This window comes from Anarrhichthys ocellatus, unplaced genomic scaffold (assembly GCF_004355925.1).
Source record: "Anarrhichthys ocellatus isolate YVR2014 unplaced genomic scaffold, GSC_Weel_1.0 scaffold10, whole genome shotgun sequence".
NCBI lineage: Eukaryota > Metazoa > Chordata > Actinopteri > Perciformes > Anarhichadidae > Anarrhichthys > Anarrhichthys ocellatus.
In genome coordinates this window covers 8,533,925-8,560,047 of record NW_022280040.1, presented here as the reverse complement: position 1 = coordinate 8,560,047, position 26,123 = coordinate 8,533,925, and the positions used below count along the sequence as shown (strand labels likewise).

The 26,123-nt window shown below is 41.9% G+C and overlaps 2 protein-coding genes across 5 annotated transcripts in view; both read left to right on the top strand.

Moving 5' to 3' along the window:
• The first annotated feature begins 105 nt into the window (after positions 1-105).
• LOC116385229 (coiled-coil domain-containing protein 106-like) lies at positions 106-11,671 on the top strand. 4 transcript variants are annotated; one of them, XR_004212855.1, is made up of 6 exons: positions 106-3,868; positions 5,039-5,251; positions 5,338-5,544; positions 6,390-7,620; positions 11,237-11,272; positions 11,465-11,671. XR_004212855.1 is itself a non-coding variant. In XM_031850508.1 (5 exons), exons 2-5 carry the CDS (start codon positions 3,661-3,663, stop codon positions 6,767-6,769), a joined length of 1,008 nt encoding a protein of 335 aa, XP_031706368.1. In that variant the 5' UTR covers positions 106-297; positions 3,651-3,660; the 3' UTR covers positions 6,770-9,128. The 4 variants fall into 4 exon arrangements, 1 of the variants encoding a protein (XP_031706368.1); XR_004212856.1 differs by lacking the exons at positions 11,237-11,272; positions 11,465-11,671 and adding an exon at positions 8,450-9,128; XR_004212854.1 differs by lacking the exons at positions 11,237-11,272; positions 11,465-11,671 and adding an exon at positions 8,450-9,128 and having other exon boundaries at positions 6,390-8,048.
• Positions 11,672-15,208: 3,537 nt separating this feature from the next.
• myo3a (myosin IIIA) overlaps positions 15,209-26,123 on the top strand; it is a 47,923-nt gene continuing 37,008 nt past the window's right edge. Inside the window, exons 1-3 of the mRNA XM_031850483.1 lie at positions 15,209-15,250; positions 21,981-22,164; positions 23,437-23,571. Coding sequence (XP_031706343.1) covers positions 15,222-15,250; positions 21,981-22,164; positions 23,437-23,571 — 348 coding nt within the window. The 5' untranslated portion in view covers positions 15,209-15,221. The remainder of the gene's footprint in view (positions 15,251-21,980; positions 22,165-23,436; positions 23,572-26,123) is intronic.

Sequence of the window (26,123 nt, the reverse complement as noted above, 5' to 3'; positions counted from 1 at the left end):
CGTGAGGAGGGGGCTACAACTGAATTTCATTGTGCCATCATGTATTGTATTAAAAACAAATTACGATTTTTAGCTGTGTCCCTGAACGCATCTTAATGTTGGCTCGGAGCTCTCTGGCCCCGCCCCTCCCTCAGACATGCACGCTGTACTGTAGTCTCGCAATTCCTCCACACGTCTCTGTTTATGTTATATTTTAGAAAAACGGAGCATTGTGCAGGAAGTGAGACTTGAGCTCAACGCGACACTGACGCAGGAACAACCTCCGACACCGGTTTTACCCGCTGGCCTCTCCTGAAGGTACGTTGTCCCGTGTGTTGCTCCTTTCCCCTTGTTTAGCAGGTAATTATAGTCATTAGCATCCATCTTGGTAGAAGCTAATTAAACCACTGCAAGGAGAAATGGTTGTCCCTTTAGCCTGCTAAACATTAGCCTGCACGTTATCTTTATATGCTGTGGGGTTTATAACGCATGACATGTTTAAATGTAAGGATGTAATACCTTAATATTCATGCAACATCTTAATATTCCTGCAGTAAATCAATAGATTTAAAGATAAAAGGCATGCAGACTTTGCCATTGTATTATCGCACTTAATTAATCGTTTTTACCTTATGTGCTAACAATGAAAATGTTAAATTCCTCCATAGTTCACCTGATTGTGTCAGGTGTGGAGGCCGGATTAATCACTGCAGCATGGTGTGTTTACGTGCTGCAGCTTGCACATGTTAAACAATAGTAGAGTCCGTCACCATCTCTATGCGTGAACAAGTAGATACACTATTTTACTTTAGTCTGTTCTGCTGTTTGCAATATTGCATCCAGGTATCGAGCACCTGAACGCACCACCTCTTGTTTCTATACTCTGCAGCCAGTAACCATATAAGGTAAACAAGTACAATAGGGGTAAAAGTGCACATGCATAACTCTGTGTCAGCAATTAATGTTGCTTATTATTAGGAAATCATAAAGTAATTCAGAAGATAAGGGTGGGTATAATAATAAATGCTGTTGCATTATGGGAAATGAAGGATCCAGAGTATTTGGAGCCTAAGGGACTAAATGTTAGGATATATTGGCATCTGTTGCTTTGATTTTGACCCAACCATCGATAGAAAGTAATGTTGACAAGTCACAATCAGGTTTAATACCCACTTTCTCACTTTATTACTTTATACATTTTTACACCTATATATGCATAAACATGTTTATTCTCCCCTGACTGGCAACTGGTACCCACAAATAAATATAATTAACTCTTCAAAGTGTTTCTAATTACAGGGTGCACGTCTCCACATGCTGCAACTTCTGATACAGAAGCAGCTGTTTGGTTTATGTGAATTATCCTGTGAGGATTGCTTCAAGAGATATTTGTATTTTACAGTGTAGGAGACGCACAAAGAGAAATGTATTATCTCAGGATAAACCCATTGAGATGTATCTTCTCGTTTTCTAGAGGGTCCCAAACAAACACTCACCAAACAAATGGAAAACACAACAATGCAATAAACAATATCAAACAACACAGTAACAATGACTAAACAAACAACCTGCAAATGTTCAAACAAACTAAATAATAGGACAAAAGAGTGCAACCATAGACGTAATCAAAATAAAAAGAATGATGTATAAATATATGAACAGTAATAGCATGACTATAACATGGACAATTTGTTTTAAGATGAGAAAATAAATTTTAAATTTTAAAATAATGTTGAAAGAACATTAAGAAATTAAAATAAAATTCTGAAGCCTGGTTCTAAATTAAATTCATAAAAACTTTGGTTCCCTGCTCATATTTAATGAATGACTGACTAATGCATGATTCATCCCGTTCTAATGAATGCACTTCTGCTTCATAAGTCATGAACTCATGTGGCTCAGGATTAATAAATGATTCAGTTTTGTCTTTCGTTTATTAAGTTATTCCGTTCAAAAGGTGAAAGCTTTGAAAGCTGCAGAAATAAAAGGAGTGTTAGTCCGTCATTAAGGAACCGTTCACCACTTTAACCGGAGGGTCACACCGGACTATGTCATGGAAACACAGCTAATGACGATTATAACATTCAACAGATGTGTTTATTTAAATGCAGGAGGACATGAACATGCTGAATATGAATTATGTTATAAAACCTCTCAGTCCCTGCATTAATTAATGTATTCTTGTGTTCATATACGTGCATTAGTCGCTGTTAATTCATATGCATTTCTCATAAAGTCTTAAACTAGAGCCTTTATAATCAAAAGCATTGCTATTTTACATTTTTATGAATGTAATTTTTGCACACAAGTATATAAAAAATCTATATCTTTTAATGGAATTCTCAGAAGATAAAAGATATCAGCTTTCATTGTTTGTCTCTACATTGCAGCCATAACACTTTAAAAACCTTACTTAACAACAACACACGTTTGTATCACTGAGTCAGGAAAACAGAGCTACATAACTTGTGAGGGTCACAAACTTTTAAAATAATGGAGGACTTATCAAGTAGTTATGACTTCCGTATCTCACTATTTGGACTTTCTATCTCATACTTATGAGGAAAGTATCTCTAAATGAGTCCCTGTGTCCGTTTAGGAGTCGATCTGAAATGCAGCTGGCTTTGTGGTGTTGCACTGTCTTCTGTAACCCGTCACATTCTGTTCCCTGTAAAAGAGTTTCTCCTGTGTTGTAACTGTTACTTTATACTTTGTCATAATCTTAAATTTGACAGGTAGGCCTTTTAGCAGAAATGGTGAATTATGATTTCTGTTAACCAAGAACTGTGACCCACGATACTCACACACACTAAGTTATTCTCCTCAGTCGAGATACTACGGCACCGCCATGTTTTGTAACAGCTGTCCAAACAAAGCATGAATATATGTATGATAATACATGATATCTTGGACCAGTGGATCTGAAAAACAAACCTCTCCAGCAGCAGAACAACATCTTGTCTTAAAGTATCGACTATATATTCATCTCTTGATGCTCCATAGCACGATGAATAATCACACTGCCTCTATTATTCTAATATCCAGTCACAGCAGTTCACGTAACAAGAGGCATTCAATCATAACGCAGTAATTCAAGAGTTAAATATATTCCTACATAGGCATGACTCATGCATTAAAGCTCGATGAGTCATGTTTTAGTTCTACAGCTCTATAATTTTGATATCGCATCTTATAATTACAAGATCCGTATTTCATAAAAGAGATCTTTATCTCTTAATTATAAGATTCAGATCTCATAATTACGAGATGTGTATCTATAAATGTCTTCCTATGAGATGTTTGGCGTTAAGTAAGTTTTGCTTTCTGAATCATTTTCATTTGTTTTTACATAATTGATTTGTTGTTTTCATGTACAGTAGTTATTTCCTAATATATAGTGTCAAAGTATATTTTTATGGGTATTATTTTCACAGTATTCTTTCCTACTATATGTAGTATTCAAAATATGCTGGCCAGTAAAAGACCAGTAATTTCTTTGTCAGAACAATTAAGTTGTTTAGGTTTTAGTGTTGATCTAGCAGCTTTTATTAGACTGCTTTACACAAGTTTAGTATCTTATAATATAAGTATTTTTATCTAAAGGGGACATTGTCAATGCCTTGCTCTCGGATATAAAATCTGATTGTAACTCCCCTCTGGTCCTCTCTCAGGCGTGGAGCGATGGCGTCCGTGTGGCAGCAGGAGCCCTCGGGTTATTCCCCCTGCGTGGAGATCGACTCCAGCTCCGTGAGGTGCAAAGACAGACTCACGTCTCCGGTCTGGCTGAAGCAGGAACAAGACGACCTGCGCATCATCAAGTGGGAGAACTTTCAATCTGGAGCCTCAGCCGACGCCGTTCAGGACAACACGCCCAGCAGCGCCATGTCGGGTGAGAGCGCACATACATTTATAGGGTCGTGTCGGTCTTTAAAGGGACAGTTCGGGTGTTTTGAAGTGAGGTTGTATGAGGTACTTATCCAGAGTCAATGTATTGAGTGATTTCAGAATAGTTTTACACACACGGTTCAACATTGTCCTGAAACATATCCTGCATGTTTTGTGATGATTGGACAGTTTCTGATATACAGTCTGATGTGTGTTGTGTCATTTTGTGCATTTTAGCGCCCCCTAGTAGTCGATTTGATTACAACTCTCAGGGTATGTTTCAGGTACTCTTGTGGACACATCCTGCACGATTTGTAATGATTGACACAACATTTGTTGACTTTGGTCAAGTTGTGTGCTGAGCCACTTCCCTTTGAAGCTCATTGGTCAATATCTTAAAAACTACATAAGATATCAACAAGCTTTTGATCAAGCTTGGTCCAATAATAATCAAACCTACGGTGACTCTCGTTGGCTTGCACCCTCACTAACTGACGAGAGCATAGATAACGGCTTTAGTTCCCAGTCTCACAGCACGGTCAACCAACAGAAATATTCTAAATAACACTTAAACCAACATAATATTTTTTAGCCAGGTCTTTTATTTTAAGGAGTCTAAAATGCTGCTGCCCCCGTCCACAGCAGTACATTGCTTTGCTTCCATGCTGGTGCTCCTGTCTGCTTCTCCAAACTGCTGACAGTCATCTACTGTAAGTAATATACTGATTAGATAAGTACTTCATACAACACTTCAAAACATCTGGACTATCCCTTTAAGCCCGTTTAAGATAACTGTGTTCCCTGTTTTCCCCAGTGTTCACAGTCTGGATTCAAACACACCAGTCTCTTGACAAACCAAAAAAAGTTTAATCTTTATTTGAGTTACAAGATCAGCGACACTTTCTGTTTTATGCCATAAAGCATTTACATTACTTCCCCTTTTGGCACATAATGTAAAATCTTGTGTTGTGGCTTTAAAGACCAAATTATATATTTGTTATGATTATACTCATGTCTCATATAATTATTTCATGTTTTAATACTTTGTACGGTTCCTTTTTATTACCCAACAGCCCCACTACAAACGTAATTTACACCAGTGAAGTAAAGTGAAGGAGTTATTTTTACATAATGAGACCATAAGCTGTGTGTTGTAATGCTGTGTTTCCTCCAGCTGCCTCACATGTAGACAGCCTGCCCCCGCGGGTGCTGCTGACCATCACCAAGCTGCAGTGCATGCTGGAGAGCAAACAGGAGCGCATCGCCGCTCTGGAGAGACAGGTGGAGGACCTGATGCAGGACCGCAAGTTCCTGAGAAGCCAGATTGAAAACCTCACGTGCAACCGAGCCATGCCCACCTTTGCGTCGCCCAGTCCGCTCACTGAAGGTCCGTGTCCGACGTGCAGGCGTGTTTGACTCACAATATCTAACTGGATGCTCTTATTTATGTCGATTCTTGTTGACCACACGCAGCTCCAAAACCCAGCAAAGCGCAGCACTCGGAGAACAGATCCCGGAAGAGAGAAAGAGCTTCTTCTTGTTCCTCCGACAGCAGCGACAACGGCTCCGAAGCGTCGGGATCATCGGAGGTTTCAGTGGCCTCGAGTGAACACAGACGGAAGAAACACCACAAGGACAAGAAGAGATCAAAGAAAGGGAAGGACTACAGCAGGAAGAGAGGCGAGTAGACTTTATCGTCTAAAGCTAGTACATATTTGAATGTGTTAGAGTGCAGAATTAACAGCAGGGTTTAGGAGTCTGCTAGTATATCAGTGTTATTAAAAATACTTCCAGGACAACATATCATCCAACAAAAGTGTTTGTTGTGAGCGGCCTACCTACAGCCGTCAGTGTTGTGTGATGTTAGATATACGTAGATTACCTCCCTCTTTAAAACGTGTAAGAAATACAGATCTAAATATGTTATACTTGTTAGAGCATGTCCTTCAGTTTAGAAATGGTGTGACATTAGAATAGGCGAGAGAGGGATAGGAGAGAATAAATGATTTCACATACAATTGTGATGGAAGAAGAAGTCAGTTTGTAGGTAACACAGTGTTGAAGGGTAGCTTCTGTATTTTTCAACCTCAGCCCTATTCTCCCATATATTTGTGTCAAAGTGACAAATGGGGACAACAATTTTTGAAATTGGTCCGGTATTGAGGGAGAACGCTGCTAAACGCAGCTGCAAGGTGAGCGGAAAGTAAAGAAAAAGGTTTTATTTCTCTGTAGAGAATAGGGAGTTCCTCTCCATAATGTTGTCAGACACTTGTAGTAATAATCTGAGCCTGTCAATGGCCAGTGGAGTTCTCCCTCAATACCCGACCATTTTCAAAAATTGTTGTCACCAATGGTCACATAAACACAAAAACGTGGGAAAGTGGAGTCCAGGTGAGCAAAATACGATAAAGTTTTTCTCACTTTTGCACATGCTGATCAAGACTCTGTTTGCAATGACTAAATATTCTTCATCCCTTCTGTAATAACCGTGTAATAACATGCCTTGTCACGTTCCTTCCACCCAGCCACGGGTGTCCAGTACGTCATCCACCGCTACAAACAAGTCCTGTCAGCCTTCATCAAGAAGAAAAGCATGAGCGAAGCCTTCCGCCACCTGGGAATCGACCGGAACACCATCGCCAACACGGCCTCCATCGCCGAGCTCCATCTGGCCGGCAAAGACATGGTCCCCCTGGTGGGCTTGTTTCGCCAAGGAGAAGAGACTCTGGTGAGCTACGCGCAGAGGTGCACCTTGGTCATCGACAGCGACGTCGACCTGTCCCGGAAAATAGACCATATGAAAGCTAACGGCGAGCTGCTGCCCATCTCAGGGAAAAGGCCCAGGGTGCTGCATTCTCACCTGCAGCAGCTGGGGGGCGCTGCAGAGAGCATTTTAATAGGTTGACGATCATTTCACTGCATGGAGGAGGGGTGGAACATAATGTCTTCACACAAAAATATGTTTTGTTTTGTTTTTACACCAACTTGAACTGCTGGATTTAAATGTTTTATGTGACATTTCTGCATTTCTTTAAAAAGTGAATGCCTCAAAGGGGAACAAAAATGTTAATTATTTCCAGTTTATGCATCTCAGTATCCACATATCCACATTCAGGATGTATATTTTGTACTTGATAGCCAGAAGAGATGATTAATAGCTGCTGTCACCAACATGTTCTTATTATTTAACAGCAGAGGAGCATGTAGTGTTAGAAACACCCACAAGATGGCACTCATATATTATATTATGTTTACAGATCACTCCTCTTGTCATTTTACTCCAAAATGGTGGATAGTCAATTTCCATTTCCCAGCACCTTGCTCTATGTTGGAAGTGTAACTTTCCGTTCATAGAAAATGGTTTTCCAGACACTTTCCTGTGATTCATGAAGCTGTAATTGAAGCGAGCGTTAATGTTTCTGAACTGCCGACAAATGAAAACACTGTTGAGTGAGTCGTGTTGCTTCTCTGTTCATCAGGTGTTTTCACGTGATGTTACCGTTCGTGACCTTTTATGGAATATGAAACCTTTCAGAGAGAGGGGTCACAGGTCAAAGGAGTCCGACAGTGAAACATCTGCATCGCATCAACACCCAAAACGTGTCGTTTCTGTCTTCTGTGAGCCGACGTGTGATTGACAAAATGCGATGCAGCACAAGTGTTTATGAAATGATTCTGTCTCTTGACCAGAGGAGCGGGCCGCAAACCAGTTGAGTAGACGGATGGAAAAGCAAACCGAGACATCCTCGGGCGACGGTAAGTGTCAGTGCAAAGTGTTGCCGCTGTTTGCTTTTCACGCGGAGTGACAAATTACTTGTGCAAAGCCATTAACGGGGGCTGCACCCAGGCTGTTTATCTTTGCATGGGACTCTGTCACTGTCACTCCCATTCACACGCCGGCTATCTGCTTATCTTTCACTCTCACACCCCCCCCAGCCCTCTTCTGTCATGAACTCATTCAGTCATTTCTCATTACCTATCGCTCCTCCATCTCATCTTCATCCTTGCTTTTCTTTTCTGTCTCCTCTGTTTCACCCAAAACAACAACAAGCTGGTGTAGTTTGGGATAGTGCGGAAACATTTCACAGCATTAGAGGCGACGTGGAGTTCAGCCTCTCGGCCTGTTGGCAGCCAGAGGGGACAGGTGCATGCTGGTCTGTCGGCAGCGTGAGGTAGAGAAAGAGGTGGGTGTGTTTCTCTCACTTCTTCCCTCCTGAGGCGGGCAGACGTCAGCTCTGCTCTCCTCGTCACCAGCTCCAGATGTGACAGCAGGTTTTCTGCAAATGGGGGAAAAAAGGACGCTGAGAGTAAAGTACAGGATGGGATCAAGGTATATCACTGCTTCATTTTTGTACACTGGTGGTCAGCATATACCCCTAAAAATAGGAAAGCCTCCACCTGCTAACACTGCAGAGTGGCAGCTGTGAATTTGTTGTTAATGACTCGGCGTGATGGAGCTGAGGATGGAGATAGGATGTGGGCCTAATCGAGCCTGAAGCCTTCCCTCCTCCTCCCCCGGCCTTTTTGACTCACACTGGTGTGTGGAGCCAGCTGGGACTCCATTTTGTGTCTTTCCTGGTTGCAGGTGCCTCGTCACTGTGGAGGCTCAAGTGCCCGATGGGTGCAAAATCAACCCCTCCTCCTCCTCCTCGTCTAGCTTTGATCCTGACCTTGACAAAAAGAGCATCTGGACGTTCTCACACAGAGTGGCTTGTAATAACCACCAATCACCCTCTTAATGATGCAAGTAAAATGTGTTTGACCTGGTGGGTTCAAATGTTTTGTTGTTATTCTGTCAGTGGGCCAGACCTGCTGCGTAATAAACACCTCAGACACATTATGTAAAGGATCACGAGGCGAAGAGCTCAGACTTCAATTGATTTTATGCTTTCTGGGGAAAATAGTTCTCAGCTTGAAAACCACTGAGTTTAATGTCACTTTTTAGATTACTGCTGGATATTGAGTAACCAGTTGTGTTGGCATCTCCTCCGGCTTATTGTTTGTCGAGCAGAATTGTTTTTTGGGGGGAAATATTCTTATTTGCTTTCTTGCCGAGGATTAGATGAGAAGATTGATAACTCATGTATATGAAGCTACAGCGGGGAGTTGTTTAGCTTAGTTTAGCTTATCACAAGGACTGGAAGCAACAGGGAAACGGCAAACCTGGCAGGGTGCAGTTACTACGTCACTTTAATTTGACAAAGAATTTAAAAAATATTTAGAATCAGCTTTATTAAGATTTTACTCTGTTTTTTAAATCCCTGTACAATGTATCTACACAGAAATATAAATAACAGCTGTAGGGACAAGGACAACAAAGCAATAACAAATAGGTATAAATATAAATATTGTATATGTACAAAAAGCACCAATAATCAATAATGAAATGAGAAAAAAATCGCATGTTCTGTAAGTTGTAAATAATGCAAAGAAATAAATACTGAAAGGATATACATGGACTGGATGATTACGTAAAACCACAACTTGTCCTTTTTACACATTGGATTTTATACAAACTAAATGTAACATGATATTTATTGAGCCTTTGGTGTGTTTTCTGAAACTAGCCATTTCTCCTTGTTTCCACTCTTTGTGCTGAGCTATGCTGGAGCCAAAGTACTATTAGCTTAGCTTAGCATCAACACTGTATACAAGGGGAAAAACTAGCCCGGCTCTGTCGGGGGGAGACTACCTGTTTCCCCCCTTTTCTAGTTCTTGTGCTCAGCTAATTGGCTTCATATTTACTAACACCAGAGTGGTCTTCTCATCCAACTCTTGGCAAGACAGTGAATTCTGAACTATTTATTTTAAACTGCTGCCATCTCAGGCAGAACCCTTAATTCCACTATAAACCAAATTATTTTTCATAATTTCCTTTGCTTTATATCTTTAGCAAGTCTGCAGGGTGCGTCTGGTGTTTTTGAACAGTAGTGACAGGAATCAAGCTTTAGACTCAGTGATACATCCTCATAGCTAAAGGACTTGACAACATACCAGTGGTCATCAGAGTTACTCATTTGGAAGCACACACTTTTAGTGTTAAGCCAGAGACGCTCAAGCTGATTTCAATTCTCCAAAATGAACGGACAGTTGATGTGACTGCGTGTCTCTTCACCTTTCCTCCGCCCTTGGTCTTCCTGCTAATGAAATCTTAAAATAACCTGCTGGGAAAAAGAAGTGGGTCAGACCACCAGCGCGACGCCAATCCAAAAACATCAAGTAGTGCATTATGGGTATTTCCCCCTGTGGTATAATTGAGGTGGGGGCCGGAGCCTGCGTACTGGTGGGTGACTGTTCTTGTCCTCTTTCTGCAGAGAGGGGACGTCAACGACAGTTTTTGTCAACCAAAATCATAGTTTATCATGTTCTTGTTCCCCACACTATATATTGTCTAATGCACGAGACCACGGGGTTGTTTCTGTGTAGCACACACACACCCCCCCCCCCCCGAGCTGCTAGTGGTGAGAGGCACTAGAGGACAGTGTTGTATCCAGTTCACTCTCGTCATGTTCTATTGTTTGTGGCCGGACGCATCATGCACACACCCGTCCGTGCGCAGCTGATAAGATTCGGTCTGATGGGTTAACAGTAACAAGCTCCCACTACAGTGTAGCGTGACTCTTTAAACATGCATGTTAAGACATGGATAGGACAACATGGATGCAAACCTTCTCAGACACAATGTTTGCCCTGCTGTTTTTTGTAAACCCTTCAAGCTGTCCACACAAGCCAGTGAAATGATCATTAATGACACTCCTCTTGGCAATTATAAAATAGAGATGATGCTGATCTGGATCCCTCTACAATGACAGCCTTTCTGCCAGCGCAGCTCCATCAACACGTCTTGAGGTATTGCTGGTGCGCTCTCCATCTGGCTGCCACTGATAAGAACTTACTGGGGGCTGCTGGATAATAGTCTCGCAAGCTTAAAGCCAGGAGGGCGGGGTCGGGGCATAATGTATTCTGGGGGAATTCAGCAAACAGGACCCTATAAACCAAACCTCTTCTCCCCCTTTTGAGCAAAAACAGCCCGCTATTTCGATAGAGCCAGTGGGGGTGGAGGGGTGGGGGCATCATGTCACCATAGTCGTATGATTCGCCACAAGCGTGATTTTTTTTATTCCTGGAGAAACACGATGGCTGCACTCAGTCACAACATCAGTGAGCAAGTGCTGTTCCGTTAACAGTGCAGTGATCAACCGTGAGCCAACGCTGAGCTTCTGCACTCAAGTGGATCTATTCCTCCGTGCAGCAGCAGCATGGTCTCGTCTCTTTGCACTGTTTGGAAATATGTAAAGCTGGTACAACCTCTATTTTCAGGGTCAGAGGCACTGACTGTTTTTTTTTTTTTTTTTGGTGTGTACCCCCCCAGGTGTCCTCAGACTGACAGCGGTGCCTCATGGGAGATGTAAGAGCTAAAAATGATACATGATTGTACACCGTGGGCTCCGAAAGGTTGCGTGTATACATTTTGTGGTAGTATTATGTGTAGTCGGGTCATTTTATGAATCTGTTTTCGGACACAACCTCCAAAGATAGAAGGCAACCTGTGAAAACATGAAAAATCGTGTGGTTTTTTTTTTCTCTCTCTCCTCCCCAGAAACCAGCAAACTCATGTGACAGCGACGTCAACCACCGACAAAGAAGAGATGATGGGATGTGACGTAGAAGAATACGCAAGATGACAGCATTAAGGAACCCAACCCCACCCTCAAATCCTGTTGGGTATCCGCTCAGTGACGCAGGACAAATCTTTGGCACACAAAAAAAAGAAAAATCCTTTTGAAGGGGACTGGATTCAGGCAGACACACAACTCACGGTGTGAAAGACTCACAATGTACTCTCTCTCTCTCTCTCTCTCTCTCTCTCTCTCTCTCTCTCTCTCTCTCTCTCTAGCCGAGGTAATGACAGGAAAAAAGTGAAAGTAAAGGAAATAAAGCGAGTGTGGTAGAGTGAAATGACTCGACCGCCGATCAGAGCTGTCATATTATCTGGAAACACAGACAGATGGGAGGTTTGGCCGTAGGGGAAATGCTTTCCCTATCTGCCGTAGTGATGAAATCCGAGCTTGGAGAGATGTGCTTTGGAAAATGATTTCACGCCACACACACACACACACACACACACACTGTCTCTGAAGATCTGAGGTCTGGGCTGGTTGTACTTTCATTTAGGAAAGGAGGGATTCTGCCAGATTAGGGGGAGCTGGGCTTCTCTGTGTATTCTCTTCTACTTGACCTCTATTATGATAACAGATGTTAATTACACACTGCTGGGTTTCCCAATGAATCTGCCAGTTCTCACACATCCCTGCTCTTTCACAGAATCACAGAACACGCATTGAGGTTGTTTTTTTTTTAGCAAAATACTGTGTGCACTCTGTTGTGTTACGGCAGTTTTTATTGTGGTGTGACCACATAAATATTTTTGGTAAGTGCTGTTGATGAACCCTTGAAAACAACAAACTTTTACGAGGACTTCCAGGGATGAAAGGATGAACACACACAGACATTATGCACTCATAACATCTGGGCAGAGGAACGAGTGCTGAAGAGCCTCAGAGGCCATGTGCATCAGCAAGTTATACAACTCCTCTCCACTGGGGAAAGAGGACAAACTCTCTGATGATGAGTCACTGTTGGGACGACTCGGCATCGTGTCAGGTGCCCCGCTGGTTGTATGTGGGATGGCAGAGGAGTGGGCGGGGAAAGGTCAGAAGCACTTTGTTGTTGATGTTGTGTTTAATGCACTGTGCAAGAGGATTTAAACACAATAGGTAGCCTGGCTCTTTGGATGGAAACATTGCAATGGATGCAATCTCATTGTCGGTCCACTACTTTGGTCCAGATACATCCTAATGACTTGTAGTGATCCCCTTAATTTTTCTCTTGCACCACATTGAGCTTGACATTTGTGGTTTTGAGTAAAAAAGGTCTCGACAATTATTGCATAGAGTTCCTTGAAATATGCCACATATTTGCATTCAATTGGGACGTACTACTCTCTCATAACATCAGCACCTTGAACTCTTGCTCTTGATATATCTGCTGCTCAAAGGATTGTGTATTTGAACGCACACTGTCACTCTCACTGGTAGACTTGAATAGAACAGAGGCATCGTTAGTGTTATTAACACCTGTGCTTTTCCTACTATGACGAGTCAGAATGTCCACTGTGAAAAAGGCCTTTCGTCATAACTTTGGTGAACGCTTCATTTCTTATCCAGCACCATCATCAGGTAAAAAAATGATTTTGTTTTATGACTAAATACCTGTAAAACTAATGACATTCATCTCAGCTTCAGCTGGACTTTGTGTTTAATGCTGATTAGCAAAGATGTTGAACCTGGTAAACAGTATACCTTTGATACATCAGCATGTTAGCATGTAGCTCAAAGCACCGCTGTGGCTAACACTCTGTCAGGTTTATACATTCAAAAACGAATTTGAAATTGCTTCAATACAAACACAGTAGTTACTGTAATGTGTAATCTTATACATTTGTAGAAAACACAAATAGTTGATCACAAATTGAATGTCACTGGAAAGGTGACATTAACGTCTGCAGAGCTGCAGAGGGTGCTAGTGTGAACAGACGTCTCAAAGAAAGCCCTGTGTTAAGATTATGAACGTCTAAATGTGAATTCAAATTGTGTTGCTATAAATACATCATTACGTACATCAAAGACATCGTCATTCAGCCGACTTACGTCACACAACCTGCACCGAATGCATTAACGTCACACGCAAACCAAGGCTCGTGGGCTACTGCTATGCTCCCACACTGAGATTAGCTGTGTCAAGCTCATGTTCCTCACTGTTGCATCAAATTGAATGAATTTATGCAAACATTTATTTATTTCACCTCGAGGCATTTTTGCCTTCACGCTGCTTAAAAAAAAATCAGCAAACAACGTGACGTGCTTTCGACTGCATTGTCCTCTGCACACATTAAGAAAAAAGGAAGATGGATGAGAACGCTTTCATGTAACTCCTCCACTAAAGCCTCCCAAAATGCTCACATAAACATTGTAATGATCAAGGTTGTGAGGTCAAAAATAAATTCAAAATGGAGCGTCATGCATGTATATAGCTGTGCCAATGATATAATGATCCTTCTATTAACTGCGCAATCCCAATACTCATTTAAGTGGCTCATGATGTGCTCTACCCTACAGCTGGGAAAGTCACGGCCCAGTGGATCGCCACAATGGCAGCCAGTCATTGACGACAGCCACGGGCCTGTCAGGCATTCACACCACGTACCTACGGCCACAATAGCCTCATCAGTAGCCTTATTCAATCAGTCCTCACAGACGGGAGTCGACTCGGGTGTTGCAGACCCAGCCAGCCGTCCACTGATCTGCATCACAGAGGCATCAACAATCGCAGCGTCCCTCCTTAAATCTCCTTGAAGTGATCTCTGATTTCGGCCTGATTGTATCCGACACTGTGCCATTATGACCATTTGATTAGTGCAGGGGAAGGAAGGGCGCCGTGGCCTAGTGTTGTCTTCTTTGTGTGAATTGTTTAAGCAGCATTGTTAGAAACGAAAGCGGACGGGGGAAAGGCGTCTGAGTCGAGGGTTGAGTGGCAAAATTCATGGGAAATACATGATATTTACGTGAGGAAAATAAAACATAAATGCAACCTCAGTGAAGTCATTCAGGCTAGAAGTAACCTTGTAATGGCGGTGCAGGACAGAGCAGGGTCCAGTCGGTGGGGCGATTCGAGGCTGATATCGATTCCCACATGTGCACACACACACACACACACACGTACACACACGCACACACACAGAGGGAGCGACTGTGTTAATCAATTCCCTTATCAATCAATCAATCAACCTTCATGAACTGCTGCTTGTCCTTCACCACTGCAGCAAAACCGCTGTCAAAAGCGTTCAGATGACATGCAAATATTCTCCATCCCCTTTGTAAAGCGACCCAACTTGGGCTGAAGGACCGCTGATGCAGTTTTTATTCCAACGACATTCTTGTGAATGTGAAGAAAAATGGATTCTTGAATTTGTCTTTGCAGCGTTTCGCACACGGGCATCGATCACACTGTAAATGTCTCTTCACTGTGTAACACAATTATACCACCCAAGTTCATGCTTTCGTGTAGAATGTTGATTTCTTCTGTCTGAAGCCAAGAAGACTCACTTCCTGAGTTTATGTCACAATGCAGAGATGCTCGTAATAACAATGCAGGCAGAGTTCAGTGAGTGGGCTACAAGAGACTTGTCATTCCAGAGCCACTTAATTTTCAACAACATAATTGTCCTCGACCACTTACACTGTTCTGAATCCGAACACATTTCATAAATGGTTTGTCGGCGGAGTCGGTCTGAAAACATGTCTCACAACAGCTACTTTAATTTCAGGTAAGACACTTTGTTCAGTCAATCTTTCTAAAGCTAATTATATATCTAAGTGTCTGGCTTTAGTTGTTGTGTTTAATGTCTTCAAGTAGATTTGGATGTTCATCTGAGGGATTATTATTCAAACAAAAGCCGTGCAGCTCTGAGAGAGGAACGGAAATCAGCTTTTGTGCACCCAGTGAGATTGCATAAGTATGTGTTTGCGTGTGTTTGAGAGACCAAACGATTTGTTTGTATCATAATCATCAGTGAACATATTTTATTGTGAGGAAATAGATAACATTTTCCAGCTTAATTTGGTTTATTCTGTCAAAACACGCATAAAATGAGAAGACTAAAATAAGCACATCAAAGCAGAAGGACGTGCAGTTCTGTACAGTATGTGCAAAGGATTATTGGATCGTGCAGCCATCTTGTGTGTTTCATAAGATGATATCTCACGGTTGCAGTGTCAGTCAGAGAGGATGATTCGTCTCGGTGTTGAGACTAGCGGCTGATCAGCGGGTGAGAAGCTCGCAGTGCAGCAGAGCACTATGTAGGTTACCTGTCAGGAAATTAAGCCTATTCACTGCTTATGTAACACGTCACACATTTGGCACGTGGGTTCTCATCCAATATTTCACAAGTGGCAAGAGAGGCAGACTTTTTGAAAGACAAGTAGACTCATCGGGAAGTTCTTGCACAACCCTGACATTAAACCTTTGCTGCAGTGTTACTGTTGCATGACATTTTCAATTATAATACATAACACTTTTACCTGCTGTTGTGCAATAAAGTCAGAAGGGTGTATCCTCTGTGCACTAGGAATGTTTATTCACCAAATGTCATGCCAATCTATACAATAGTTGTAGTAGATATATCACTAAAAAAAACCTCACAAATGTTAACCTCATGATGGCGCTGGAGAAAAAGATCAATGTCTTAAGTATGCATCCTCTTGTGACCATGACTATCTGACTAACATGTCAAGGCAATCAATCCAATAGTGGTGGAGCAACCAACTGGCCAGCATTACCATCCATAAAACCACTAATAAGAGAAGATATGTGCAATTAGCAAAGCATGGCAAAAAAGACCAACACCTACAGAAGCTACAGTTAAAAAACAAAACAAATCACAATCTTGTGAGAAACACTGAACTAATGGCTGCATACCATGAAATATGTCAAAAAGAGGATTTAAAATCAATCTTTTTGAAAATGATCATTTGTTTTTTTGTATTTTTCTGTTCTGAAACTGGTCAAATAGCGGGGCAGGGGGCGGGGAGGTGAGTCCAGTCTGCACACTGAGCTGGACCTTTGCCCACTCTAATCATACAGCTATTATGACCATCAGTGCACCCCCATCCTTGGTCTTGGTTCAGCCTCCAGGAGCCATTTGTAAAGCAGCGGAGCAGGAAATGAGGTTGGTTTACGGCCGTCGCCCAAGCCTGGAGGACGTGCTCCTGGGAGCCATGCGGGGATCCACCCAGACGGAGAGTGGGGGTTGGGGGGTCATTGGTAGGAGGCGGAGGTGAAACAGACCGGTGATATGCAGTGTGTTTGAACTGGACAGAGACATCACTGGCCCCGAGATTTATTATCGGCTACCAGGGGCCCTAAAGCCGACTGATTGATGAGGCTCTACGGCACGGACAAAGCACTGAACCTATTGCAGTTCCTCTTTTGAACAATGAAAAATTTCATCCTCTTTTTTTGTAGGGTGGCTTCCTCTACTTCTTCTTATTTCCTCTTCTTCTTTTCAGTGAAAATAAAAACAAGTCAGTCTTTTTTCTCTCTATCCTCTATGACTCCTGCTATTATGATTGACCTTTCTTGTCATGATTGATCTTTTTAGGTCTTGTTAATTATGAGAAACATCTCATTACAGTTGAGATAGCAGTTTCACTATATGTCAACAACAACCTTCTAATGTATCTGAAGATGTTTGAGCCAGACAAAGATTGAATAAATAAACAAATACAATAAAATAACCGCCTGTTGGCCTTGCAGTCACAGTCCAGGTGCCATCAATATTTCAGCTATAGAGGCCTCCAAAAGAGTTCAAACTGCTGTGCTTTCTTGCAAGTCGGAGTCATGTTCCAGACATGAGCTTGAAAGGTGACTTCAACAGACTGACCAACTGGACCGAGGTGGGATTGGATATCAGTAGAAGGGACTGGACTTTTTTTGCCCTCTTGAATCCCAACAAAGCATAAAGTGTCATTCAGTTCGACATATCCGAGCAGATCCGAGCATATCTGATAATAATAACTGCACATTGGTGATGTTAAACTGGAGTTTTATTGTAGTTAATGACAGACAAAATTTGCTATTCTAAAGGATAACATCAAGTACCTTTAGCTTTGTTATTACTAGGTTTATATGGCTAGATGTGGAATTAAATTGATTGAGTTGGTGAAACAATGAGGTGAATACACCAATCTAATATGCTTTGTTGGATAACGAGATATTTCTCTCGCTCTCTGATAGTTACATGCTTCTGAGTGTTTAGGGTAAAACAATCACTGTGCCATCTGTTACTCTGTAGGATGAATTAACAGCTTCACTGGTTGAGCAATTACTTTCTGACAGTTTGAGCAGAATCAATAATTTGATGAGAAAGTCATAGCTGCATGAAATCTCACTTTTCCACAACACGGAGAGGTTGTCAAAGGATGTGATGGGGCACATTTTTAACATTATAATAGGTATTATTAATGTAAACAAAATATTTCCATACGCCATAACTCTGATCAACACTTACAATTAGTCATACACAAAAACGACAACTTACTTCCATTATTATATTTTTACAGTGAAATGCACCGTTAAGCCATCAATTCTGCAGCTTTAGCTTCATGTTAGTAATTAGCTTATAGTGGTTATGAATCTAAGTTTCTAGGAAGCCAAACTATCAGTAGAAGTACATTTTATCCAATTACACATTTTGATAATATCATCCTTCATTTATTAATGTTTAGCATAACACACCCTCACTTTTAATGAGTAAACACGCCAGTTGTCATCGCTGTTAAAATAGCAGTTTAGCTAGTGCGGAAATACTGCTAACAGCTGTTGTGTGGCTAAACAGGTGTGGTCATAGTGGTTAGCTTGCCAATAGCTTCCGTGTTAGCAAGCTAAACGGGTGTAGAAATAGCGTCCGTTACGTTAGCGATATTTTCCAGGTCTGAATTAATTTTTTTGTGGACATAGACAATATATTTATGGTAGCCCATTTCTGCCAGCAAAATTAAAAATAACTACAAAAAAATAAAATTAAGATAAAAAACAAGAAACTGCTTCTTGATGAAAATCCTTTCAAGGGTGCGTTTGCTTAGTACAATCCCATGGTTTGCATGTTTTTTTTTTTACAAATATCTCAAAATTAGTGGCACTAATATATGATTTATTAATATTGTTATTGTTTTTTAAAAAAAAAGCTCAATCCCAGAACCTGAATTGAGTTGAGACAAGTTTTAGATACCACCAGACAGTCCTTAAGCTGAACTCTCAGTCCAGCTCTGGCTCAGCCCCACAGCGGCCCTCTTGTAATGGGACACTGCCAAACGACGCTGAGAGCCAGAGCTCTCCAGTGCTGTCATGGCCTGTTGCACCTGACTCGCTCCTCGCTGCACGCTGCAGGCTGCAGGCTGCAGGCTCCTGTTGTTAGCTTCTACAGGCTAATTTATGACACTATCAGGCTCATCGGCTGCAACTGGACGTCCTCGTGCTAAAACTAATTACTTAATTTAATTACTTGAGCCTATCAACTGTTTGGCATGCTCTGCAATATTGTGTTACTCATTCTTGATGTGTAATACCTAGCAGAGGAGGTTTTGGGGGCACACAGGAACTAGAACTCAAGCATGTAAATGCAGGCAGAGTAAGTATGACGATGACTTTTGCCTTTTCATGTCACTAGATATGCCACTAATGCCAGAAACTTGTATATACATATTTGTTTGTTGAGTGCATGTTTTTACTGGCTTCTCTGCTTCATTTGGATTCCTTATTTGCAAACTTTGGGAGTGGCTCAGCACATTGCAGCTGTGTTCACCTGTGCACAGGTGTGTGTGCCTGTGTGCATGTCTAAATCTATTCTTTACTAGCACCATCCATGTGTCTCTGTGTGCTTTTTTCCTCTCACCATCATCCATCAAAGGTCAGTGAATATGAATATTATATGTATTAATCATCATATTTTCAGTCTGTACAGAGCGGTTTGTCTTATGTTCAGTGTAAGTTATATTAATAGTTGCTGAGCAGTAGTACGACTCTTTGCCTGGTAAGATCTGTGGTTTTTATCTGATACATGTCAGTGTTTCTAAATTTCCTCGCCCTGAATCCTGAACCATTCCCTCTCTCGTGATGAGTGATGTAGAAATACTTTAATTACAGCAAGAACTGAACAAAAGACATGTCTTTTACTTAGCTTCAGGATCTTTATCTTCCATTAGCAGCCACTTGCATCTCGCCGTGCACTCTTTTAAGTGAAAGTATTTTTCACTTTGCTCCAGCGAGTCTGACTAACTTGGCTTGTATACCTGCAGTCTTGTGCCAAGGTCCACCCGAAACTTTAACCCACTTGTCAGCGTCACAGATTAGTCCCCGTCGGTGTCCCCTTAGGCCAAAAGGGATCTTCTGTTTCCTTAGAGAGCGTCGTGGCCAAACCTCCACCTACACATCTCTCAGATCAGAGACTACACTTTGGACTTTTTTTAATTTAGTTTATCTTTGGTTTTCAATGCAAACAATGTGATTTTGACTATATTTTCTTGCAAAACAACAGTATATACATGCGACTGTGCTTAACCACATCCCTAAACAACTAACTAAAAGTGACAAGCAGCCAGTGCTCCAGAGCGGACAAAGGTTAGGTCACCGTCTCCTCTCAGGGGTCATTTCCTCGCTGGTCGGAGGTGTCCAGTGTGAGTCCTTCGGTTTCGCCCTCCTGTCTCGTGTGTCACATATAGAGGCAGCGATGTATTATTGAAGACGTCTGCAGGTTACTTAGGCGCTGTACATTAGGACGAACACAAGTGTAATTACCTACACGTGGATGCTCATGAACGGGAGGCTAATTGCTCTTCATGGAAAATGACTGATAATATCTATCTACATGTATGTGTGCCAGTTTTATGTTGCTCTGCAGGGATTTATTCACAGTAACCCGATCAAACAGATTCATATCGTGGTAATCAGAACTAACTGCTGGAAAGTGAATCCAACAGGCGATCTCCCTTGAACATAAATAAAGTGAGCACCGATAATAAATGGAGCGGCCCTCTGCAGCGCTGTGTGCTTAGGCCCTCTAACCAGCTTTCCTTTGTGTATGAATGGGCGTCTATATGGGGAAAGGCTCACGCTGCAACAGTGGCTAATTCCTGCTAATCCCATCGTATCTGCTACCACTTAGAGATGGCTTCCAATGGCAACACCGGAGCAGGGGGGGGGGGGGTTATTGCTAGTGAGATTAGCTCGCGTTAGCTCCTCCTCTGTGGTTTACACACAGTCAAGGCCGGGCTCGGACCACCACTGCTTCCAATGCTAACCTTTTGCACAGAAATGGATTAACTGTTTTTCCAAAATGTTTCAAGTCCTTTTTAGAGAACAATGTAAGTTTGTTTCCGTTTGCTCCGCTTTTGTTCCGGCTTTAGTTTTCTGTGGATTCAGTTTTTAATGATGAACCGTGAGGGGAGCAAAGGGCATCTTTACCTTGAAGGGTTTATGAACAGTGGACAGATTTAGCAGAACTTTCCTTTACATGATAACTTTGTGACTAACTTTCATTTGCATGTTTCCATGCAAAGATGCAATCCTGCCTTTTCCTCTTACTGCATTTATTAACCTTGTGTTAATAGCACCGTGTTGTGATTTTATGTTGTGTTGTGAAACAATTGTATGTAAAGTGATTTACAATCTTTAAAACACGACTTCTCATGGTTTAATTGACAAACTATTAAATAAGAGAAAGCTAATGATTCCTAAATACTATGATGCATCAGTATCCCAATAATAAAACCCCTTGAAGTAGGCCAACGAGAAATTAGCATCGTACTAGTTTCCTTTGACAAAAAGCCACTTGTCTTTTTTAAGACATGTGAAAATACACGCGAGACGTATTTTATGTGGTAGAAAAAAAAATGTAAATTGTCTTAACCACAGACCTTATTTCAGACATCTAACCAAAAAAACATTCAAAAAACCCGCTGACTACAAGACAAGGGGACAGGAAGTGTAAACATGCTGAGTCATTTCAGTCTTTTTGGACTCATTCCTGCAGAACTTTATTCTAAAGTATCATTTACCTGCATCCAGCACCTAGTTACTGTGTGTTAAATGTTTTTACAGTCTTATAAATGACTCTATGCCCAGTCGTGTAAGGCACAGATTGAGTCCTTTCAGATAGAAAACAGGGTTGAAAGTTTAGTTATTAGAATACAGTGCGACATAACGCTCTCCGTCAGGGATTTATCACACTTTGAAGTGCATTGAGTGTTGTATTTAGAATCTAAAGAAAGGTAATAAGTGTGTGTTTGAGGAACAAAATCCCAACAAATATCACTGTTTCAGGAGTGGTAACCATTGGTTGGTAGTCAATAGTCTCTGTCTTCCTTTATGTACTTTGTAAATGGGCTTTAAGTCGAGCTTTTATGCATCAATAAGCACACCAGCCGGTGCACACTGCAGGTTCTCTGTCAGCTGCCACCTTCCTCTATCTAACCATGACTCGTGTGCTTTTTCTTTCACAGGAGATCTCTCCTGAAGATGTTTCCACAACCAGGGAAATCGATTGTCTTCGACAACTTTCCAGATCCCACCGACGCCTGGGACATCATCGAGACAATCGGGAAAGGGACCTATGGAAAGGTCTACAAGGTGCTCAACAAACTTGATGGAAGCAAAGCGGCCGTCAAGATACTGGACCCCATCCATGTAAGTTGACTTTCTCATCTCACGTGTTGATATTTTGGATAACGTCCTCCCTCCATGCCGTGCACGTGTTGTAGTCAGTGCTTGTCAAAGCAGCTGTAAGCTTGTGATGTGTTTATGCCTTTGGTGCCACAGGGCCGACAAGTTACTGTGTTGTGGCCCTTTGTCTGTCACATTTATAGCATCTGTATATTTAAAGATACAGACACCAGCACAGATTAGATCTGGGCCACAATCATTTCTCTTGCAGTTTGTTAACTTTATACAGTGACGAGGTTTACATTACGTGGCAAGAGGCACGACAATCAAGAAAGGTCACTATTATCAGATAAAAGATCAGTAATGGCTTTTATACTTATTATTACCACACTGCTCATCATTGATCTCATGTTATGGTGTCATTGTAACTCCTCCGTTTATTTGTGAAGGTACAGTGAACTTCATGACTTATTTAGCAGCTCTAACGAGCAGCCATTCTCTATTAGATTCAGCCTTCATGCTTATACACGTCTCATTATTGTGAATTTGTTACTTTCTCATTATTGAGAAATGATTATCCACAGACCACTAGCCTGTGAGCACCATCATTACCATTGTTTAATCAAGCGGAAAACCATATATCTTTTACACTAAATCATTTATTTTTCACTTTTCCCTCCCGCTTTGCTTTTTCTTGTGAAACACGGGAGCATTTCTTGTTGTCAGGGAAACAATTTGAGAAGGGAAAGTTGCTTTGGTTTCTTGTTAGCCTTAATCAGACAGTATGGCTGCAGCATTCAGTAATAAAGCATCCCATAATTGCCGTTATTATGATGTCCTGGATTTGCCCTTTTCACCCACATTAAACCAGAGTCAGTGATGTCAGTGAGACTTCATTAAGTCCTAAAGAGCAGCAACAGAGTGCTGAAGTCCTGATTAATGTCCCTGACTGGAGTTAGACGACAAGATATATTCTTCTGTTAACAACTGTTAAATGTGAAGCTGGATCAAAGAGATGGTTAGCTTAGCATTAAGACTATAATCAGGGAAAAAAGGCAATAAAATGCTTTAAGTTTTACACTTTTTGTACCCATTTTAAGCCAGGCAAGCAGTTTTCTCATCAAACTCTCACAACTAACTAACTTAACTAAACTAAACCAGTTTCTTTAATCCACAAAGCTGGTTTTCTTTTGATATCTTCTGGCCTAAAGCGTCACAGAATGGAAACACGGTACGTAAGCGTGCGAAGCATGTGAAGAAATGTGCCTTAACTGATCTTCGTCCTTGTTTTTCTAGGATATCGATGAGGAGATCGAAGCGGAGTACAACATCCTCAAAGCTCTTTCTGACCACACCAATGTCGTGAAATTCTACGGGATGTACTACAAGAAGGACGTGAAATGTGGAGACCAGTTGTGGCTGGTACTGGAGGTAGGAACACGCGTTGTGTTTGCATAGAGAAGCCACTATATGTTTTTTCCACAACCCGTATATTTCACTGAGACCTTAAATAGCAGTCACCTGCATACTGTGGCAGAACCGTGCAGACAATGAGCATATAAATGCAGATTAAAGGTCTGGCTGAACATCACACACTGCATGTCTCACCAGGTATATGCAGCGGCCACCAAATATGGCCGGGGATTACGTAACAGTTTTAGCCGCCGTGGGGAGTCTAGGAGTTTACTTATAGGCCACCTGGGGCGGATTTGATCGCAGGCCAACAACTCGGTTGTGTTCGGGGGCGGAGGTTGGCTCGTGTGACGCCGGCACCCTGCTGAGAGCAGCAGAGCAGGGATTTCTGTTTACAAGGACTGTCGCAGTGTATTAGTTGATGACACCTACTGCAGCGGGTCGGAGCACAGGCCCACATGTGTCCTGTAGCTTCTTTCTGTTGTTCTGCAGGCTGAAATGGAAAGGATGCAACACTTTTGAGATTGTTGGTGCTCGTATACTGTACGGAAGCTGCTTTATAAGTCGTATAAGTATTGGTGACTGAATACAAAATGACCCGGTTTTGAACAATGATACTATACAGCTGACTTTGTGACTGCTTTCTTGCACCTGCTGAACAGGAAAGGCTACATGCAGGTATGAATCTGTGTAGGGCTGCCCCCTGAAAGTTGATGAGTCGGATAATCCGAGCCGTTGTTTTTTTCTTTTTAAGAAAGAGGCTAACTCCATGATTGTGCTTCCGTAAACAATTTAATCATAAACACATTGGTTTTAAAAGTATGAATGGTTGTGACACGGCATAAATCGTTGATACCAATGGATTTTTGGATTTTTGGATAGTCTCAAATAACCGATTCTTCGCATTGAACGGCCAAACAATAGAAGAAATTCAGATCCGGTTACAGCCCATCATTTGTGAAAGTTCAAGGGGACCTTGCTGCTGCTTTCTTTACATCTGGAAAAAAAAATAAAGCCTCCAGCGCTGCATCCTTCATATTTCATTGCCTGCTGTACCTTTTTCAAATGTCAACTCCCAGACAAACATGTAATGGAGGTCAACATCAGAGGAGGAGAAGTGTTTGCGCGGTGGGGGGTGTGGGGTTTCTCTGCCTTTTGACTTTCTGACCGTGTACTTTGTGTTCCTGCTTTGACGGAGAGCAGCACAAACCTGCAGAGGTCCTGTAAACATGGTCAACAAACATGAGGAGGGTTGATGACAAACAAAATGATATACTTTTACTTTGTTACAACCATCCAAAGTGACTACATGCATAAAAGCTTCAGTGTCGAGCCGTGAGCGTCTACGATTCCAGTACACCCTGTAATAAAATAGCATTTATTTTAAAACTATTCTGACTGCACCTTAAAAAGAAATCTCTACCAACTGTGTGCCACTTTGTTCTGTTCCTTCTTCCTTTATCAGGTACGGCGCCGCTAGAACAGAGTGTCCATATTCCTGTAATCCAAGCTCACCCAGTGGATAGTTTTCAGCTCTCCAGCTTGTGTTTCTTTCCCTTTTCATCGTATCCTTCCTCCTGACCTTTGCAGAGGATCCCGCTATTACTTTCCTCACATATCCAGTACAATCTAAGATGCAAAATCTTTATTACAGGAAAACAAAGACCTTTATCTGATACACATAGCTATTATTTTTGCACTGAAGTGATAGTTAGTTATAGTTTTGTTCTGTCGGGACTCATATCTTTCGAGTAAAAAATACAAATCTGTCGTTGGGAGAGTTCGCTTAGCTTTGCTACTTTGTTTACTTCCTGTTTCCTCTGTGGTCTGCTCCATTTTCTAAATTTCCCTTGCAAAAATCTGCAGCCAGCAGTCCAAATCTGGTGGCTAATCCTGAGGCTGAAAATCACCGCCTGACAGTTTAGCAAGTGGCTGTGTGCCTGTGTGTGTGTGTGTGTGTGTGTGTGTGTGTGTGTGCGTTCTGAAGTAGATGCACATGGGGGTTTCAGCAGTGAAGAGACAGGAAAGCAGGCGGTGAGACGGTCATTCACCATGGTTACTGTCTTCTCCTTTCTGAACTGTAATTTTCCGTCCTTTAGCTCTGCTGAGAGGAGCCTTTCTCTGCACCGACAGCCGGCCGCTCATTATGAACAGAATACACACAAATTGCATCCTTTACTTTGTTAGCCTCTTCATTGGGGTCTGCGAGCTTTTGGCTTTGCCTCTGTAGTGCGGGTCCTTTGTGATAGCGGATGCGGGCAGAGACGAGCAAGCTTTCATGTACCACGACCTGTTTCTGCTCCCAGAGACTTCAAAGATGGAGCCACGATGGAGCGACTTTTATTCTCGAATTGGAAATAGAAACCTGATTTGGATGTGCATGTCATTTGGGAGCTGCAGCGTTTCACCCAAGGACCCCACGAAATGAAGGCCACTGATTAGTGCAACCTCTAAAAGCTCATCGTAAAGATGCAAAAAATAAAATAATGCTAAATTGAAATTGCATATTGAGTTGTTTACAGAGTTTAGCTGCTAGTTCTTTTGCTTCGTTGTTACTACCATTTGTAAAT